The 22506-nt window shown below is 37.8% G+C and overlaps 1 protein-coding gene across 1 annotated transcript in view; it reads right to left on the bottom strand.

Moving 5' to 3' along the window:
* Window positions 1–22506, bottom strand: part of LOC134615259 (vomeronasal type-2 receptor 26-like) — a 93273-nt gene that overhangs the window by 3016 nt on the left and 67751 nt on the right. Inside the window, exons 6-7 of the mRNA XM_063459747.1 lie at window positions 18480–18701; window positions 14307–14430 (exon numbers count right to left, since the gene is read on the bottom strand). Of these exons, the coding sequence (XP_063315817.1) occupies window positions 14307–14430; window positions 18480–18701 (346 nt within the window). The remainder of the gene's footprint in view (window positions 1–14306; window positions 14431–18479; window positions 18702–22506) is intronic.

The following is a 22506-nucleotide window of genomic DNA, read 5'->3' as shown; positions in this document are numbered from 1 at the left end:
TTGCCCAAAACCGTTATGACGGTTCAGGACCGTCAGCGGTCCAAACGCACGTTTTACCGCTGACGGTCCTGAACCGTCAGCGGTCCTTAAGGGGTTAAATAGATTAGTGAATGGAAAATCAAACTACAAAGCAAGGTGTGAAAAGTAAAAAGGATGTTATTAATTGTCAATTTATACCTCTTTACAAAAGTAAATGTTATTATGAAATCATATTGCTCTTATCTGGAGTTTTATTGCTGGAGTGTCACTAACTAATCACTCTTCTGCTAGTCCCTACATTGGCTTCCTATAAAATATAGAGCTCAATTTAAAATTCTGGTTCTTGCTTTCAAATCGCTACATAATGCTGCTCCCACCTATCTATCCTCCCTTATACACAAGTATGTCCTGTCTAGGCCCTTACGATCTGCTGAAGACTTACGTCTATCTTCTGTCCGTACTCCCACCTCTGATGCTCGCCTTCAAGATTTCTCGAGGGCTGCACCGTTCCTCTGGAACTCGCTTCCCTCCTCCGTTAGATGCTCACCCAGTCTCCACTCACAAAAATCGTTAGAAACACACTTCTTCATAAAAGCGTATCAATTAAACTGTTAATAGCTCCCGACTGATTCCTCTTCTGCAACTGTCACTAGTCTAATACTACCCTTACCTTTTGTGTCATTTTACCCCACTCCCTCTAGCATGTAAGCTCATTGAGCAGGGCCCTCAACCCCTCTGTTCCTGTGTATCCAACTTGTCTGGTTACAACTACATGTCTGTTCGTCCACCCATTGTAAAGCGCTGCGGAATTTGATGGCGCTATATAAATAACATAATAATAATAATATTATTATTTTATTTTGCATTCTTTCTAATTCCCATCAACTTGACATCTATAAGCAATAGACTTGTGCACTGTGAAAAATGTTGGTTTCTCTGAAGAAAAATAATTTGGGGGGATTTAGGTTTTGTCTATGTGATGTTTTGGCCTTGCAGTAATTTCTATAAAGAGAATTAGGAATAACTAAAATGGTGCAAAATATGCATTTCTCTGTGTACTACAAAATATGGACATCACTTAAATATTACGTATACATTTTGCAGTCCACCGATACATGGATTTTTGGGCCATTTAGGTTACAGATCAAGTAAGAAGTAAACAATAAAGGGAAAGCAAGGGAGGAGCAGTAAAAAAGAGTTTTTAAAAAAATCTGTATTTTTAAATATTAATCTAAAAACATATCTTTATTTATTTAATTTTTTTTATTATATATATTTGTTTTACTGCTCCTCTTTTTCCCTTCATTGGTATTATGTGGTTTGTTTGTTTTTTTTGTGTGCTATTCACTGAACTCATAGCTATGTTCGTTCAAAAAAAACTTGAGATGATGTGTGCTTTAGACATGGAATGTTATACCGCTAGAAATAGCCATGAGAAGATGAGAAGATGAGTAGACTGCGACCATAAAGGGATGCACATGGTCTATAAGAAGACTTGGTTAGGCTGTGGCAATAAAACAACACTGATTTGGCAAGATAACAATCCTCATAACATTACACTAACACCCCCAGCCTGAACTTCCATCCAAACAATCTTTAAAGTTAAAGTAATGTATGTGTGGAGACTGTGTCCTCTTTTTTCTTTTCTTTACAAAATGTACTTACCGTATATACTGGAGTATAAGGCGAGTTTTTCAGCACATTTTTTGTGCTGAAAAACCCCAACTCGGCTTATACTCGAGTCACTGTCTGTATTATGGCAATTTGCATTGCCATAATACAGACTGGGGGCTGTTGGGGCTGCAGAGATCTTACTTACCTCTCCTGCAGCTCCTGTCAGCTCCCTTCTCCTCCGCGGCGGTCCGTTCAGCACCTCGGTCAGCTCCCAGTGTAAGTCTCGTGAGAGCCGCGGGGTCATAAGTAAGATCTCTGCCAGCCCCCTCCCCCCCACTGAACTGCCAATGCCACTGGACCACAAGGGAAGGAGAGCCCCCCTCCCTGCCATGTATCAAACAGGGAGGGGGGACGAAAAATAAATAAATAAATAATAATAAATATTAATTAAAAAAATAATAATAATAATAATAATTAATTAAAATAAAAAATAATTATTAAATAATACAATAATAATAATAATAATAAAATTGCCCACCCCCCACCAAGGCTCTGCAACACACACACACTGCATTCATACACACACAATGCACTCATATACACACTGCACTCATATACACACAGCATTCATTCACACAATGCACTCATATACACACACACTGCATTCATACACACACACTGCACTCATTCACACACTGCACTCATTCACACACCGCACTCATACACACACTGAACTCATACACACACTGCATTCATACACACACACACTGCACTCATACACACACACTGCATTCATACACACACACAGCACTCATACACACACACATCACTCATACACACACTGCACTCATGCACACACTGCACTCATACACACACTGCATTCATACACACACACTGCATTCATACACACACTGCACTCATACACACACTGCACTCATACACACACTGCATTCATACACACACACTGCATTCATACACACACTGCACTCATACACACACACTGCACTCATACACACACTGCACTCATACACACACTGCACTCATACACACACACTGCACTCATACACACACACTGCATTCATACACACACTGCATTCATACACACACAGCACTCATACACACACACAGCACTCATACACACACTGCACTCATACACACACTGCACTCATACACACACTGCACTCATACACACACTGAATTCATTCACACACTGCATTCATTCACACACTGCACTCATACACACACACTGCACTCATACACACACGCTGCGCTCATACACACACGCTGCGCTCATACACACACACTGCACTCATACACACACACATTGCGCTCATACACACACACTGCGCTCATACACACACACTGCGCTCATACACACACACACTGCGCTCATACACACACTGCACTCATACACACACTGCACTCATACGCACACTGCACTCATACGCACACACTGCATTTATACGCACATACTGCATTTATACGCACACACTGCATTTATACGCACACACTGCATTCATACACACACACTGCATTCATTATATACACACATTGTAAATAAATATTCAATTAATGTAATTTTTTTAGGATCTAATTTTATTTAGAAATTTACCAGTAGCTGCTGCATTTCCCACCCTAGTCTTATACTCGAGTCAATAAGTTTTCCCAGTTTTTTGGGGTAAAATTAGGGGCCTCGGCTTATATTCGGGTCGGCTTATACTCGAGTATATACGGTAATTTACTTTACAAAAATACTAATGCTGGAATTGCTGAATAAGAACAAAGTAATGTAAGATTTTGCACACTCTAACAGATTTTCCAACTTGAGTTAACATGTTGTGAGCATCAGCTCAGGAATTGCTGTGCTGGAGAAATCTGCTCCTTTTAAAATCCAGGAGAACAACTTCTCTAATATGGATGGTATCTAGAATGGAGGAAAGGCTAGGTAGTAGGGGATTCTATTTTTAAAGGAGTAGACAGAATAATCTGCTACTCTGAGCTCATCAACTGGACAATTTGATGTCTCCTGGGTGCTCGGGTCAGGCATATTGCTGACAGAGTGGATGTCAGCAACATCACTGCTTGACCCAAATCAGTTTTGATTCCACGCTCATCACTCTGTGGAAACGGTCTGACCAAAGTATCCAATGATCTAATTGCTGCAAAATCTCATTGTCACTATTCTATCCTAAACCTCATTGACTTTTCTGCTGTTCTTGACACTGTTGATCGTCAACAGCTTCTTTTCATCCTCAGTAATATCGGTCTATGAGATGCTCATTTTTCCTGGTACCCCTCCTACCTTTTCCAGCGCTATGTCAGTGTTTATTTCTCTGACTCTGCCTCTTCTTCCCAACCACTCTCTGTCGGTGTTCTCCAAGGTTCTGTCCTCAGTCCCCTACTGCTCTTGTTCTATACTGCCTCCCTTGGTAAACTCATCAGCTCCGTTGGCTTCCAATATAATTTCTATGCAGATGACACGTAAATCTACATTTCCTTTCTTAAATGCTTGTTACCCCTCCTGACTCATTTCTCTAACTGGCTCCCTGTTTCTCCTAACTGGATGGCTGCTCACTTCCTTTAATTTAACCTGTCCAAAACAGAACTTCTGCTCTTTCCTCCCTAAGGTGTTGCTACTCCCATGTCTGTCTCCCTCCAAGTTAATGGTGCTGCCATCAGCTCTACGCTCTCTCACATTGACTACTGCAATCCACTTCTCAGTGGTCTTAAATGCTCCCAACTTCCCTGTTACAGTATATAATGAATGCGGTGGTGGGTCTTATCTTCCTGTACACCCACAACTCCCATGCCTCCCCATCTGTCAGTACCTGCATTGACTTCCCATAGGATATAGGGCTCAATTTAAAATTCTGGTTCTTGCTTACAAATCTCTACATAATGCTGTTCCTACCTACCTATTATCCTTAATACACAAGTATGTCTCACCCAGACCCTCTACACTCTATCAAAGATTTACATCTATCCTCTTTCCGTACTCCCACCACTGATGCTCACCTTCAAGACTTCTCTAGGGCTGCACTTCCCTTCCCTTTTCCCTTAGATGTTTACCCAATCTCCATTCCTTAAAAAAAAATAAAAAAATCCCCACCTGGGATTAATTTGGAGTAGGCAGGAAATGAAGTAGCCAAGAAGTAAGTATATAAAAAAAAAAAAATTCTTTAAAACAAAATGAAATTGGCACAGTACGCAAGTATAGTGACCAAAAAAAAACTATATTCAAATAAAATACAAAGTCATACTTTCCATAACGTGTTTCTCCATAATAGAGCTTTTTCAAATTGAATAATATACAGCCTGGCTTAATGAGGTATATAAAAGTACAAACATAATTACAAATGACACCAAATCACAAGCCAATCAATAATACTTAAAATATCTTAAAAGACAATAAGAGAGATATAGCACTAACATGTATTAAAATATACAACTTTAAATCTTGTGGACTCATATAAAAATGAGGGTTGTAGGTGAAATTATAAGTGTTTTTTGAAAATGAGTGATCCAAAATGGCCACCCGCTATGCATTGTGGGGGCTGTAGTTCTATATCAGATTATCCAAATTGGCCGCCCGGTTTGTAGTTCTGGGAACTGAATTTGGATTTGGCCACATGGCTAAGTAGTGAAATAAAATATAGGAGGGGACCAGATGAAAGTGGCACAATAAAGTGAGGAGTGCCCTAGATTGAAGAGGATTATAATTGGTTGCCCCAAGCCATGTGATCGGCGGCAGCAGCCATGTTTGGAGGGGGGAAATGGACCATATTACGTTGGGAGGAAAGCAACTAATGTAAATAAAAAATAAAAAAAAACATTAGGGATAACTGTCTGAAAAAAACAGACACCTAAAAGTAAATCCACATAAATTAACTTTAACCAAAAGACTATAATAAAATATAATGTCTTAAAATGACAGTGACATAAAAATAAAAATAAATAGACAAATAATATAGTGGAATATAGTAATATTTGAGACACGGAGGATGGAATAAAATCTTTTCACATATAAAAAAAAATAAAATAATAAATAATGTATATTAAAAGGTACAAAGCAAATTAAACAAGTTAAATAAGTCAAATTTGGCATTGAGGCCATTTGGGGCTAGGGTTTTCAGAATAAAAACCCACTCCATTTAGTTGAAAATGAAAATGTGCATGCGCTTATTATGATTTCTCCAAAGTCAGGTGGCTTGACTCAACCATTGTTCCTGATAATAGAAATTTTTTTGTGATGCCTAAATTTTGACAATATGTCAGTTACATTTGAGAAAAGTTAAATACCAAAAACCTGATTAAGAAATGTATCAGATGAATCAAAACGGCCCAAAAATGGTCAAATCAGTGTACTGTAAAATCAATACATGCATGTATATATATATATATATATATATATATATATATATATATTTGTAATTTTATATATATATATATATATATATATATATATATATATATATATATATATAAAATGCTAAATAAAGGGAGCACTCTAGGTCTTCTCTTCAGTGAAAAAAAGTATTTACTGTATCAAAATAGAATACATTACATGTGCAAACAAATCGACGTTTCGACCCTGCTGGGGTCTTTATCAAGATCACAGTGAGGCATTACAAATACAAACAATTTATACATATGTGTGTAATAACGCTTACCAATTAGACGATCAGACTAGCAACAGGCTGAACAACCCGGAAGTGAAGGAGCCACGTGGGAGGTGCAATCAACTGCGTGCATGTGACTAGGTTGCCTCGGCAACCTTCCAAACAGTGTCAATCTTTCAATCTAAAACTCCGGTGTCTAGCAAACAGAGGTACCCGGAAGTGAGAAACCCACGTGAAGGCTTCCATGTGACATGTAAGAGCGTGCATGTGACCGGGTTGCCAAGTAACCGGATACACAGTGCTGAGTCTCCTGATCTCAGCGAAACCCAAACCAAGCACCACTTATGGAGGAAAGAATCAATCTAAGCACCAGATACAACTCGATCAAGCTCTCATTAAAAACCCTAGTGCCTAAGTGAAATACAATCTATGCATAGTGTAAATAGTGAACAAACTAAAACAAATGAGAGACAGTGCCAAAAACGAGTGTATCTGGGGGGCAATAAACTACAATACAAAATAAAGAAAAATACACTACATAAATAGAATAGATCGCCCACCTGCATTTTCTATAATCTGGTTTTATATCCCCTATTTCCTCTAATTATATTACTATTCCAAACAGTCTTCAGGGTCACGATATCCATTCTAAATGCATGTATAATAGTATAATAGTATAATTCCAATACCAAGAGGAGCATTAGGCATATTTTTCTCAATGACTACATTAATCATACTGAACTATATATACTCAGAGAAACAAAATCATGTTGCTGATTCTCTACTCATGTTACTACAGTTGAAAATAGACATAAATAAAGTTACTCCTTTATCCAACCTGCAAAAAGGCCGACAAAGGCACACAAAAAAATATATATCAAAAATATCAAACAGAATAAAAAATAAAAAATAAAAAAATCAAACACAAAAATATCAAAAATTGTTTGACCTATAGTAAAATAGAGGAGGAGTGCCGTGCTTTCTTATTGTTGTATATATTTGTCAAGTGCTAGCGTGGCACTTACATGAGCACCCCCGAATTTAAAAGAAAACCGCTTATCACCTAAACGGTGACTCCTAGCGCAATCAGGATCCATTCATTATGGAGGATTTTTTAAACCAAGCTGGAGCATTGGCAGAAACAGCAGAAATTCTGTCTATCTCAGAAGAACAAGCGTTATCATTATTATGGCCACGGAGCTCACAAGATCTTCCGCATACACATTCAGCAAAAGATCTATATAATGATCTATCTAGATTGAAAAAAAGAGAAGTGGACCTGGATTTACATGGGGTTTTTCTGTCCGACTATTATAGATCCAAACGAATACCAAGGGGGTTTCGGATAAAAAACGCCCCAACCATAGGGAGACAGAATCCCAATTTCTGTAAAAAATGGATGAATATCTCAAATAAGTGCTCCTTAGATTGGATGATAATAGTGATCGAAGAGGTCGGGACAGAATTACTCCAGGTTAAAAAATCAATACAGGAATTTGAGTTGACCCACGTTACTGTGTTGCAAGCTACGCCATCTACTGAGTTCATGCTGAAACTACAAGACGACATTCAAAAATACCAGAATGAACTTATTCGTTTCAAAAAGGTCAAAGTGGAGAAAGTGAACCACGATTATAAATTCCATCAGGTCTACCGGTGGTTAAGTGGGTCAGATTCTAACACACGCAACCCCATCCCTAGATTTAGAACACGCATCAGGAAACCCGCTCTACAAACAGTGGATATTAGCCCGGGTGAATCAGCCTCGGATGGAGAAAGGAACGCTGATCCTCAAGCGGAAAAACAGGCTCCTTTTTTAAAGGATGGAGGACATCTAAACGACCCACCACGGTTAATCAATACAAAAGAACAAAACCGCAGAGACACAAGAGAAACATCAGACGGGGACAAAAGGGTCACAAGAAATATAGGAGCCATGGGAAAACCTCCCAGGCCTCGGAAGTAACATCTATATTTAATCTTTCAAATAAGACCTTGGACCAACACCACATCTCACTCCTACAGAAAGGACTTACGTTTATACCTGTAGCTAAGCCCAAGAAATTTGATATGGCTATTGATTTGTATAAATTACAAAGAACTTTGTACAGTCATGAAATAATGAAAAATGAGATTCCCACTACGACACATATCTTCCCTAATCGAGATAAGAAAGATATCTACACTCCTAATCATTCGATTAAGACTTTTATGCAGGTTGTGAGACACGAGATAGACCCGATCGTGATGACTCCACCTCACCATAGAGATAACCTATCAAAAGAAGAACATGTAGCATTAAAGGATCTGATCCAGGACCCCACCATTACAGTTCGGCCAGCGGACAAAGGCGGTGCCATAGTTATTCAAAACTATGATGAGTACAGGAAGGAAATCCTTCGTCAGCTACATGATACGTCCACATATCTACCACTTACTTTTAACCCAGTTGCAAAATTCCAAAAAAAGATCGAAAAATTGATTGATGAAGGATTGTCACACCGGTATCTTGATGAAAAAACGGCTAAATTTTTGTTTGTTAAATATCCCAAACATCCGGTAATGTACACATTACCGAAGATACACAAAAACTCGGAGCAGCCACCGGGCCGTCCAATCATATCGGCCAAAGCCGGATTAATTGAGCCGATTGCTCAATTCATCGACTATCACATCAATAGTAGTGTGAGAAAACTACCAACATGCCTGAAGGACACACAACATTTTATCAGTCAAATACAAAACATCGATCTCACAAATAGAGAAATTATTTTGGCTACCCTTGACGTCCAAAGTCTCTATACAATAATACCAAAAAAAGAAGGGATGGAAGCTATAACTGGGATCCTATGCAATGATGACACATACAGCGGTCCGCATATCCCATATTTGATGGAATGGCTAGATATTGCGTTATCGTGTAACTATTTCAAATTCGAAGACATATTCTATCTTCAAACGTCTGGAACTGCCATGGGTGCAGCCATGGCACCAGCCTACGCCAATGGATTTATGTATTGGTTTGAAGCGAAATACATCTTGCAGGAATACCAACCCTATATAATAAAATATGCCAGATTTGTGGATGATGTCTTCATAATATGGGAAGGCACCATTACCACACTTGAAAGGATGGTCCAACAAATCAATAGTCTACCAACTCCGGTTAAGCTAACTCTAAATTGGAATGAGCATAGCATTGAATTTTTGGATGTGAGGATATACAAAAATGAAAATCAATTAGGCTATACCTTATTTAGGAAAACTACAGATCGGAACACACTATTAGCCGCTACTAGCTTTCATCCCCATCATGTGAAGGATTCACTCCCGATCTCACAATTTCTTCGGGTTATGAGGTATAATAGCAACCCAGCAAATCGTGAACAGCAGATACAAGAGGTTTGGGATCGCTTCTTAGTAAGAGGGTTCCATCCTCGTACACTGGAACAGCTAAAACTAATGCTTGGAATAAATTCAATCAGACTGACAATGTAAGACCTAAGAAAAAGAATACGATTTTCCTTCCACTTACATTCAACACCGCTACTCCTGTGCTGAAGAAATGTATTTACAAACATTGGAACATGTTCCAGGTAGACCAAAACCTCCCTGAAAAATTCAAAACTAATCCCATCATTAGCTACAGACGAAATCGCAATCTGAGGGATTTACTAGTAAAGAACGATCCTCGACAATGCTATGCCAAGACGCCCATAATCCAAAAAAAGGGCTGTTTTAAATGCAGTGGCTGCGTCACATGTAGCCATATGCTGACCGGAGCTACATTTGCTCACCCCCAGAGTGGGAAACGTATCTCAATTGATCATTATATTACCTGTATGACCACACATGTGATATATATGATTACATGTCCATGCGGACTATCGTACGTTGGGAAGACCGACATGACGCTAAGGGATCGGATTAGGGGACACCGCTCGGGAATTACAACAGCTTTTAGAGATCAAAGAACAGATAAACCAGTGGCCAAGCACTTTCTAGCAGTACAACATCATTTGCCCACTCTCCGGTTTATAGCGATTGATCATGTTCCGGCTCCACCTAGAGGAGGAGATAGATCTAAGCTACTACTCCAACGAGAAGCCTATTGGATTCATCATTTAAATACCGTGAACCCGAAAGGACTGAATGAACATCTGGTCCTCTCGATGTTCCTTTAAAATAACTCACACAAATATAATTCTTGACGATACTTATTTGACTTTTTTGATATTTTTGTGTTTGATTTTTTTATTTTTTATTTTTTATTCTGTTTGATATTTTTGATATATATTTTTTTGTGTGCCTTTGTCGGCCTTTTTGCAGGTTGGATAAAGGAGTAACTTTATTTATGTCTATTTTCAACTGTAGTAACATGAGTAGAGAATCAGCAACATGATTTTGTTTCTCTGAGTATATATAGTTCAGTATGATTAATGTAGTCATTGAGAAAAATATGCCTAATGCTCCTCTTGGTATTGGAATTATACTATTATACTATTATACATGCATTTAGAATGGATATCGTGACCCTGAAGACTGTTTGGAATAGTAATATAATTAGAGGAAATAGGGGATATAAAACCAGATTATAGAAAATGCAGGTGGGCGATCTATTCTATTTATGTAGTGTATTTTTCTTTATTTTGTATTGTAGTTTATTGCCCCCCAGATATACTCGTTTTTGGCACTGTCTCTCATTTGTTTTAGTTTGTTCACTATTTACACTATGCATAGATTGTATTTCACTTAGGCACTAGGGTTTTTAATGAGAGCTTGATCGAGTTGTATCTGGTGCTTAGATTGATTCTTTCCTCCATAAGTGGTGCTTGGTTTGGGTTTTGCTGAGATCAGGAGACTCAGCACTGTGTATCCGGTTACTTGGCAACCCGGTCACATGCACGCTCTTACATGTCACATAGAAGCCTTCACGTGGGTTTCTCACTTCCGGGTACCTCTGTTTGCTAGACACCGGAGTTTTAGATTGAAAGATTGACACTGTTTGGAAGGTTGCCGAGGCAACCTAGTCACATGCACGCAGTTGATTGCACCTCCCACGTGGCTCCTTCACTTCCGGGTTGTTCAGCCTGTTGCTAGTCTGATCGTCTAATTGGTAAGCGTTATTACACACATATGTATAAATTGTTTGTATTTGTAATGCCTCACTGTGATCTTGATAAAGACCCCAGCAGGGTCGAAACGTCGATTTGTTTGCACATGTAATGTATTCTATTTTGATACAGTAAATACTTTTTTTCACTGAAGAGAAGACCTAGAGTGCTCCCTTTATTTAGCATTTTATATTTGGACGCGGGATTGCACCTAGGCATTTGTTTGACCTATAGTAAAATAGAGGAGGAGTGCCGTGCTTTCTTATTGTTGTATATATATATATATATATATATATATATATATATATATATATATATATTGAATACAATGACAGGAGCATTTCACCACCATTTTGTTGATAAATCATGAGTTAACAAAATAACCGATAGACGGAAAAACATTAGGAGCAGTAATGTTTTTAAATATATGTATAATAGCTATATTTAGATAAATTTTTCAGCCTTTTTCTTCCTCTATTGCTCACTGTGGCAAATGTGCCTATGTCATATGCTTCTATAGCAGCCGGCTAGCTAGCCTCCTGTCCTAGGACTATGGGACGTAGCCAAAGATCCCGTTCTGGAGTTACCCTTCTCTTGAGCTAAACTGAACGCTAGCTCCCTGGCAGCCATTTGCATGGAGAAACCCACAAATGGTCCTCAGTGGTACTTAGCCGCAACCACTATGGAACTAATTTTGGCATGAGCACTTTGTGGTTTCTGGTCACCTCAGCAGTACTTGTTATGGAACGATTTTTGGCATGAGATGACCTTACAGTTCCCGGACAACTTGGTGTGGGGTTTTGAACCCCTTTGCAACCCGCAGGAGAGCACTTTTTGGAGCAAAGGAGACTGAGACTAAGTGGAACAAACACTCCCTGAGAGCCAGGCGGAGCACTCTGTATTTTGGCCGCAAAAGCTCCCGAAATTTGACCGGCCAAGCACACATTGCTCTGGAAGTATTTTGGGCATAGGACCACGTGTGCAGCCGGTCAGAACTTTGACACAGGGGCATTTCCCCTATACTGCATGGGTCTGAATGCTATTTGGACAGCATGGCCACTCAGATCAGGGCTATTTAGAGGTGTATGATATGTGGGGGTATTATATGTTTTTATAATATTTTGGTTACTTTTAAGTTTTTTGTTTTTGTGTTTGGCTCTCTGTTCCTGGGAGATAATTAACTTACTGTTCTAACTCAATTATCTCCCAGGCACAGCGATCTCTGGGAGGGGCATGCATTGTATTGTTTGGAGACCCATGCTGGGGGTCGTGAATATAAGCAGGCAACTTAGCCTAAATAAACCATTCCTTTTCACCCTTCACTCAGTCTGGACTAGTGTTTGGGTGGATAAGCTATACTCTCTGCGGTAAGCTTAATCACTTGAAGCTGTAGGAGGACCCGGGACCTTGTTCAAGGGTGGGATGTGACGGAGAGTCCCTAGCCAAGCTGCGGCGGCTAGGGGCTGAAGTACTCCTGTGTTCCAGAGGAGAGCTAGGAAGCGAGCTTGAGGAAATATACCCAGCCAGGCAGTCTGTCACACATACTTTTTTCAAATTGTTTTTACTAAACAGTTTAAAAATCTATGTTATTAACAGCGTATAACATTATCACATGAATTGTGGATAAAATGTATATTTAGTGATTGCCCCCTAGTCATCTTTTTCCCATCAATTATCTCTTTTTTTGGTGCTACGAGCAAAATTCTGAATAACAATTTAAAACAAACATGTTTGGTCATGGTGCAACTCATTTGGATTGTGATTTGGGTATATTTTGGCCCTATCTGAATTTTGCAGTCCAGGCCGCATAAGCAACTGAGTGGTTTTGCTTCATTTGGTATGAACCAAAAACCATCTTTTTTTGCTTCCCCAGTCAGAACTCCAAATTACGAATCAAACTAAAATATTTTTCTTGGGCTCATTTTGTTTGTTTCATTATTTATCCGTGTAGCTTTCCAGAGTTCAGCATTTTGCACATCTATTTATAAACCAAAACACACAAGTCTAGAATAAACCCATTGTTTTTGCTGACTATAACAATTCTGCATTTCAGTATGTAATGAATATTCACAGCAGCCTTTTTAATATGACATACTGCACTAAAACTGTGGTAGAAGCTGCAGGATGTTTAAATAAAGTTCAGTACTCACATTGTTAAAACTACTGTGCAACTATCTTGGACCAGGGCACATGTGTGGAATGCCAGGAACGCCCACTATTAGATAACCATTACGTAAGAGATAAGTTTTAGTTTAATAATTGGATGTAACTATAGTAATGTAGGTGTCATTTTTGTATTCTCTTTATGCGTATGGAATAAGTCATTTGTGGTATATATTCTTTGTTCTCTTGTAAATGTGTGCTCTGTTGGGTATTCCAAGACTATTGTCTGACTGAGACTTTGCAGCTGCAAAACAAAAAATTGCATTTGTTCTTCATCGACCAGTATCTGGAGTGTTTGGAGTGTCCTTGTTTCATCTCTGTCCCGAGAATTCTTCCACAAAACCACTGCCCTACAAAATAATATTTATAACTGGTATATATAACTGGTATATATATATATCTTTGTCTAGATGTATGTATTTATGTATATATTCATTAAATAGACAAAAAAGTAATGGGACATGTTGGGGGTAATGGTAAAATAGTGTTTTATAACCCTAAATCTATTATAAAAATAATGATATAGAAATGATATAATTAAAATAATGATAATAATTTATAAATAGCATTTTTTTACAAAGTGAATATGATCAGAGGGATTTTTCCTGTTGTTGTAATGTGTGTAGGTGCTCAGTATTGGCTTGGTTTCAGGATCAGGGCTTCAATTCATGGGGAGGCTTCAACATTTTGTCTCTGGACCAATGCAGCACAATATGTTAGGTTAGCCCAGACAATGCCAATTTATTTGTGTCGTAAATGAAAGTAATCAGTTTGCCACTGCAGCTATTCTCCTATTATATAAACAGATAGTCCTTACCAGATATATTGGAGATCTCTCCCTCTGCACATTGAACACATTTATAACAACAGCTGTGTATTTGTGAAATCAGAACCTTTCTGCTTCCGGGCTGGCAGGTTTCAGAGCATCGAGAAATTGGAATCTAGAGAGAAAAAAATACATTTTTGTGACAGTTTTCTTGTCCCAACAGTTGTGTAAATTAGGACTTCTGGAAAATTAAAAGAACACTTTAATGTTACAAATGCAAACCTATATTTCTAATGCAAAAGTCCAATCTCCCGTGTGTCAGTGTCAGTGTAATGCACAATATAGTGCCAGCAATACAAAATCAATAAATTAAATAAGTGTGCAAATTCACAAGTGCATTAAGTGATAAGTCTACTAGAGAAACTTGCTAATAATCTCCTAAAATTGGAGTATCACAATATTCCTTCCAGGGATATGTAGGGACATAATGCATAAAAGAGAAAAAAGGAAAGATATAGTATAATACTGTATAGTATAAAATAGTATATAAATAGAGGAAATAAGACCCACATGGAGAGCAGTAAAAGTCTGCTCTAACCTTTCTGGCTTTGGTCCTAGGTACAGGACTGGATATTGGTAGGTAACCAGGATGGCAGCTGAATACGAAAGCTCCGGTTCCCGGAAGAACTCCCTACAGTGCTGACACCTTGGAAAAAATGCTAGTGCAAGCCGCGGCTTTGTCAGACCGTACAACTGAGGGGTATGAACTTCAATAAGGGATAAAGAGCTATATCACTTACATGTGAACTTTTAACTCATGTGGAAATAAAGCTTACTTTCGTATTCCGCTGACTTTTTAGGAAAGTATAATTGTAACCATATAATTAGTAGAATGCATATTAATATAATAAGAGAAAAGAGATACAAGTAATAAAAATAAAAATATTAAATATACATTCAGCAAATATGATGGAACCTATAAGAGTCCAAAAAAGATATATAGCATGAGTATCCCTAACCCTGCTTATGAAAACAACACAAGACTGGTGGTATCGATGACAAATAATATACTTTTATATTAAATATAAAAGATGTATAGTAAGTCCACATAGGGCAGAGCAAATCAGTATAAGGAACTGATTGCTAAATGACATGTGCAGTATCAAAAGAGCGCTTGTAAAAAATATATAACAGCTAGAAATATGAATCAAAATAGTATATTTATTAAAAATCCTTCAAATTTAAAAATAAGAATACAAATCAGAGTAGAGTAGGATAGCCAGTCTATAGGGAGTGGATAAAGAAAGTTAACCTTAAGTCCAGACCCTGATGGACGAGGATTGTTGGAGTGTCCTCTGTATTCTGACAGTCGGTGAGGACGGTGTGCGTGTCACAGTGCATTCCAACTCATACCTCACATCAAGGTGTTGGATCTGGACTCACGGGGTGATGTTCCAAGTAGGTCCGGGGTCGGCAGCAAACAGGAATACTCGCAAGTGGATCCTTACCGATAGTGGCTAAACTAGCTCAATAGTTGTCTGTTGTCTTATGCATTTCGTAGGGATGCAGCCCTACTTCATCAGAGACTGTATGAGCTATGTAGCATTAGAAGGCTTTATATATGAATGTCCCAAATTGGCAATTTGTGACATGAAATAATATAGTACTTTTAAAAACATGATCTGTTTAACTTTTTAAATAAGCGCATATTTAACACTGTGATATACGAATAACTTAGGCAAGATAAGATGAGATAACTTAGGCAGCAAATAATCACGTATTATACAAATACCATAAATATCTTCAAATCTTATAATGGATTATATCCACGGGAAAATGCAACAATAAAAATTGGATGCACTCAGAAAGGAATGACTTTCAGTATATAAATAGACATAGAAATGTAACGAGCATTGTATAAATTAGATGTTATAGTAGTTGTAATATTACAGGTCAAATAGATACAGAACATAATTGCACATATATTTAAACAGGAGAGAATACTTATATCAGTGTTATCAGAAGAAACTAATATTTGGTGCATATTCATATATATTGAATTGTGAATAAGAGTAACGTTAAAATTAAATTAGTGTAGAAATATGAAAAAATATACATGAAAATAAAAATAAAATAAAAAACAAAGATAAAAATAGAAAAAAAAGAAAAAGAAAACTAAAAAGAAAAAAAAATGAAATATATGGAATAGGGAATAAGAATAACGTTGAAATTAAATTAGTGTAGACATATGAAAAATATACATGAAAATAAAAATAAAAATAAAATAAAAACAAAGATAAAAATAGAAACAAAAAGAAAAAAAAATTAAGAAAATTAAATTAAATAAAATAGATATGAAAATAAAAATAAATGTAGAAATAAATAGATAAATCTTGAGATCAAACATAAGAATAATAGTAGATACAAATAAGGATAATTGTAAATAAAAATAAATATAAAAGTAAAATGAGACTGTATAGTTATAAGGTAGAAAACTGTACAACTATCGTCAGTTCTAATCACAACTTGTCACATCGAGGACAGAAATACGTATGACCCTTACAGTTAGACTAGCATGCCCCTAAATGGACACGGTTATATAAGAAACTAGATCTGATGCAAAAAAACACTATACATTAAAATGACTGGAAATAAATATATAGAAAAAGATAGAACAATTTCTGATACTATAAAAATGCAAAGTTCAAAGTCCACATTGAGATCTTTTGGAACTAGGGTGTTGAGGGAGAAGATCCATTTGGCCTCTGCCTGATCTAAATTCCTTTCTAGATCCCCCCTTCTCCAATGGATGTCAACTTTCTCTATTGGTAAAAATTGTAGTCCCGTTGCCATAATGCATTTCTTTAAAGTGTTTTGACAAGTTGTGTGATAGTAGACCTCTTTTGATGTTGCAAATATGTTCAGAAATTCTTATCTTCAGGGGTCTTTTTGTACATCCTATGTATTGATTGGGACATGGATATGTGATTAGATAAATTACACCTGAAGTAGTACAATTCATATTAGATTTTAATTTGTATTCTTTAAGGTCATTATTTTACACCCAATGCATTTTTTACATCTTGAGAAACCTTTGATAGACTCTTTATTCATGGTGTGATTAGTGGGTTTTATAGTGGGAGCTAACATTAGTTTTGAATTTGGGGCCCTTGTAAATATGACCTGAGGTTTATCTTCTAAAAATTGTGAGAGAATGGGGCCGCTCTTGAGAATTCCCCAATGTTTTTTTAGTATATTCTGTATGACGTGTGACTGGTTGCTGAATTTAGTGATAAAAGCTGGAGCTTTGTTCGGTACTGTTGAAGATTGGATTTTATTACATAAAGTATTCTCCCTTGGGATGGTTAGTGCTTTTTCCATTGCTTCTTCCAGAAGTGTTGATGGGTATCCTTTTTTGACAAATCATTGTTTCATCACTTCCATTTGTTCTTGACAGATGTCTAGTTGTGAACAATTCCTTCTGATTCTCCTGAATTGACCGTAGGGGATATTCTTTAGCCATGTCTGTTTATGGTGGCTGTTGCAAGGAATAAAACTATTACAGTCTAAGTTCTTCTTAAAAGTTTTGGTTTGTAGTTGTCCTTTTTAAATATAGATGCCCAGATCCAAAAACTCAATTTGGCTTTTTGAATGTGAAAAGGTGAATTTCAAGTTATAGGGGTTGTGATTGAGGTAGGTTTTGAATTATTCTAATGATTCCATATTACCTTTCCATATAAAAAAAAAACAGTAGTCCATATATCTTTGTCATAGGAAGAGTTTTGCGCCAAATGGGCACTGGTCCCAGATGTATTCATCTCCCCACCTGCCCATGAATAGGTTTGTATAGCTTGGTGCAAAACGTGTTCCCATGGCTGTACCCTCTAGTTGGAGGTAAAATTGTGCATCAGACCAAAATGAGTTGACTTAAAAAATGTGATCAATGGAGGGAGCACACTGTGGGAAAGTGGGCAAGGTTATCTCCCCTTGAGGTGCTCTGACAACTCAAAATATGCACAGAATTGACATTATAAGCTTGGAGTTCTGGACTAGGCCCAGCGTATAATTAACAATAACTTAGTATGTGCACTGAAGTGATCATGGTGGTTGGAGTAACCCTTTAATATTATTTTCAAATGGACACTGTACAGTCTCACCTGATTTATGTATTTTTTGTCTGCATTAGTTACCTGTATAACATAGCTGCCAAGATTTCATTCTCACCTGATCATTCTTCCATGTTATTAGATTTGTTTCCATTGAAAGCTGCTGATCACTAGGCGCCCATGGGTCAAAGGATCCAACTTTCTCTATCCTGGTGGAACCATTTGTGAAACTTTTCCAATTCATAATGCGATACCCAGAGACAGTTTCTCCTTTGTTGTTAAACAATCGGTGTAAACCAGTTTTATCCATAACATCTAATTGTCTTAAATAGTGATGCAGCTTTACAATTAAAAAAAAATATTATGTTAACTATAAGTATATATTTGTACAATATGTTCATAAGATTTTACCAACAAAAAAATTAAATTTTACGTAATTAAATCACATGACATTGTATATAATCAGTTTGTGATAGTCACTGTTCTCTGTAGCTTTCCTTAAATCATGGATCTTGCCATTCATACAGGCTTTTTCTAGAGTCCTTACTAGGTAGGATATCTGGCAATAGCTTCACTGCATTAGTCTGAGGTATCCAGTGGCTGTGGCACCATGCATACACTTTACAACATTGGTGCTTAATGGTAGTCATGATACAAGTACAATGTCTCATGCATGATGAATCTAACATTAGGCTAGCAGAGCTTGAACTTATACATTAATATTGATTATTGGTTATTTAATACTAAAAAAAATGTTTTTTGCTCCATGAAACTTACCTCTTCAACAATTACCTAGTGATATAAAACTCATATTGCTCCAGCTTCTATAGCATGGGTTCCCAACCCATGGTACGCATACCGCCATGGGAAAAATTCAGTGCCCGAGAGGGTACGTTGAAAAAAATGGTAATTGCGGCGGTGCAACTGAACCACATAGGCTGGGCACTGTAAGGTGAGTGGATCCATTGGGTGGCCCATGCACTCAAGGCCACACAAATGACATATACCATGAAGAGCCCGGTCATTCGCTAGAGCACTTTAATAGTGGGCCCCTTCTAACTTGCATCTAGTGTTGTGAGGAAGTGAGAGTAAGACAGTCACTTCCTCCCATCTGTAATATACCAAGTCGAGAGGGAGGGGTCTTGAAGGGGGGCAGGACGGACCGGGAGAGGAGATAGCCCTAAACTCCCATCTGCCCCAGATAGCAGAAACCACCCAAAAAGTATGTGTATGTGTGTTCTGGGTGTCAATATGTATGTAGTGTTTGTATCTGTGTGTGTGTCAGTGTATCTGTATGTGTGTATCTGTATGTCTTTATCTGTATGTGTATCTGTATATCTGTGTATCTATGTGTATGTTAGTATGTATCTGTATCTCTGTATCTGTGTGTGTATCTGTATGTCTGTGTGTCAGTGTGTGTACCTGTATGTCTGTGTATCTGCATGTGTGTCAGTGTGTGCATCTTTATTTTTTTATTTTTGTTTAGAGATTGTCCATCATTATTAATATGGAATCACGAGAAAGAGGTGGATTGGGTAAATGCTCTTCATCGTGTGATGTTTCATTAGAGTAGCCTAATTGGTCTTTATTAGGTTCTAATGATTTTGTTTGAATTGTTTTAGATGTTTCATGTGGTTTAGGAGAACAGAATAGGTTGATGGATTTATTTTTATCAGAGATGAGGATTTTTTTATTTTTTAGGAGACATTGTAATTCCCTCTTTTTGTTTGTTTTTCTTCCCTTGTTTTTCTTTATTTCCTTTCTTTTCTCTTCTCTTCCCTTTTTTTCCATTTCCTTCCCCCTTTTTCTCTTTTTTTTCCTTTTCTTTTTATTCTCTTCTATTTCTTATTTTTTTTTATTTTCTTCTTCCTCCCTTTATCCTTTACTTTTCCTCTTCCTTTCGTTCCCTCTCTTCCTTCCATTTTCTTCCTCCATTATCCTTCTCTCCTCTTTCTCTTTTTCCTCTTTTTGTCCTCTTTTTCTTTGCTTCCTATTTTTTTCTCTTCTCTTTAACTCTTTTACTTTCTCCTTTTCTTCCCTTCACTTCTCCTTTATATTTCCTTCCCCTTTTTCTCTTCTCCTTTCCCCCTTCTCTTTCCTTCCCCCTCCTCTTTCAAAAAGAAACCCAGTTATCTTATAAAATATAACTGTTTAGTAGATATTTTAATATCAACTTTGTATCTTTTATGTTTTCAGATTTAACTTTTGGTTCTTATGTAGTTGTTTTAACTTTCCCCTTTTATCTCTCTTCCATTTTATTTATTCTCTCCCTTCTTCTTTTCTCCTTCTCCCCTCCATCTTATTCCCTTTCTATACCCTTTTCCCCTTTCTCTTCCATTCCCCCCACACTCTTTTTCTTTTTGGGAACTTTTAGTTTTCCAAGTACATACAGATATTTACTGTATTTACAGAATATATATTTTTGTAGTTTTAAAGGAGCTATTCACATCAATGTGTGGGGGTTCCCCTTGATGAAACTCTGTATATTCAACGTTTCCTTTATTTTAAAAGGCTTTTCAAATGCTCCCTAATTGTTGCCGCTCGTATCGTAGCATACACACTCTCTCTAACTGCCGCCACACTGGTTTTGCAGAGATGCTGCAGCCATGCCAAAAAAGAAAATGACCATTCATAGGTGACTAAAAGGGGAAGGAGCGAACTGTGGAAAGAGTGTTTAAGGCAGATGGAGGGGATCATAGAAAATCATCAAAGTAGAGATCTTTAGTTTTCGAATATAATTAAATATATACAAAGTATTTTATGCTCCTATTGCAGCTACTCACAGCTTTTGATGTGTGCAGTACCCCTCAGGGAAACTCAGCTTAGTCTGCATTTTTTTTTTTTAGCAAGCTAAACCACATGTGCTGCTTCTAAAACTTCAGCTCCAATTATACGGTCTGTCGGCGTGGATGCAAGATGTCCATCGTATCGGTAACATTTTGTTCATAAGTAGTTAGGAAAGGGAGAGTAGGAGCAGGCTGGGTAAGGATTCTTTTGCTTGTAGCAAGGAGATGGAGGCAGGTATGTTAATCAGTATTCTGTGTCCGGATCAGAAACAAAGCAGTTGCCATGTTGAAAGCCGGTCTTTCCCTCAGAGGGTGTACAGGTGCGCACCTCACGTCATCACGCACCATCCAGACTGACCCTTAATATACTGGTAGTAGCCCAATTTGAAACACGTTGTCTGTGTATCACTGAAAGGCTCTCCCCAACGTTCGGTCCAAAAGTGAGGTGCATGGAACACTTTGTCCAGCAGTATAATGTGACCCCAACAATGCCTCTTCCACGAGAAGACTGGTTGAGTGCAGCCTCAATCATGCAAAGCGTTTCCCATTGTGCTTCCGACTGGGAGGAAGCACAATGGGAAGTTACTATACTGCTGGTACATGATTCAAGCATGACTTGAGTTCATTTTCCCTGGCATTTTATTTGTTTATTTTTTTATTCATAAACTTTTATTGTTTACATAAAAGGAAAACAGGAATACATAGAGGGGGTGATTTAGATTTCTCACAAACAATCTGTATACATAATTGAAGGGGACCCACGCAGGGGTCACAGCGTATTATACATCATTACATAACAGTTGGAAATCGTTGTGGTTAACAGTCAGGTATCTACTGCCAAAGAGGGTTGTGTTTTGCTCGAAAAAGTATGTGTATTGACCTAGTGGGTATTGCTTCCCTGGCATTTCTGACACCTGTTGTAGATGCTATTGTCACATGTTCATCCTCACCTCATGGTGCCTGTGATGACAAATGCCTTTCTGGCATTGACAGAGGTGCCACTCAGCAGCCCTGTACCGGTGTATCTGACTCCTGTGGCATGTTGAAGGACCCACCGCAATTGGTAACCCCACATCCACCCACAGTACTGACGACGTCAACGTGCGTGTGACACACACATTCTGGGGTCAAAGGCCAGGTATGGCCAATCGGATCTGAAGGAGGCTTATTTAAACTCCCTTTTCCTTTTCCTCATTGCCCTGTTGTGGTTTCTCTTAGTAGGTTATCAGAGAGAGTATTCCTGAGCATTTATTTCTGTTTTTTGACTTTGGCTTTGTTTTGACTTCTCTGTATTCTGGTATCCTTGACGTTCGGCTTTTCCCTCATCATTGTGTCTCCCTCTGTTTCCCTGACCTCGGC

Source organism: Pelobates fuscus, chromosome 6 (assembly GCF_036172605.1).
Source record: "Pelobates fuscus isolate aPelFus1 chromosome 6, aPelFus1.pri, whole genome shotgun sequence".
Taxonomy (NCBI): Eukaryota; Metazoa; Chordata; class Amphibia; order Anura; family Pelobatidae; genus Pelobates; species Pelobates fuscus.
This window is presented reverse-complemented; position numbering and strand designations above follow the sequence as displayed.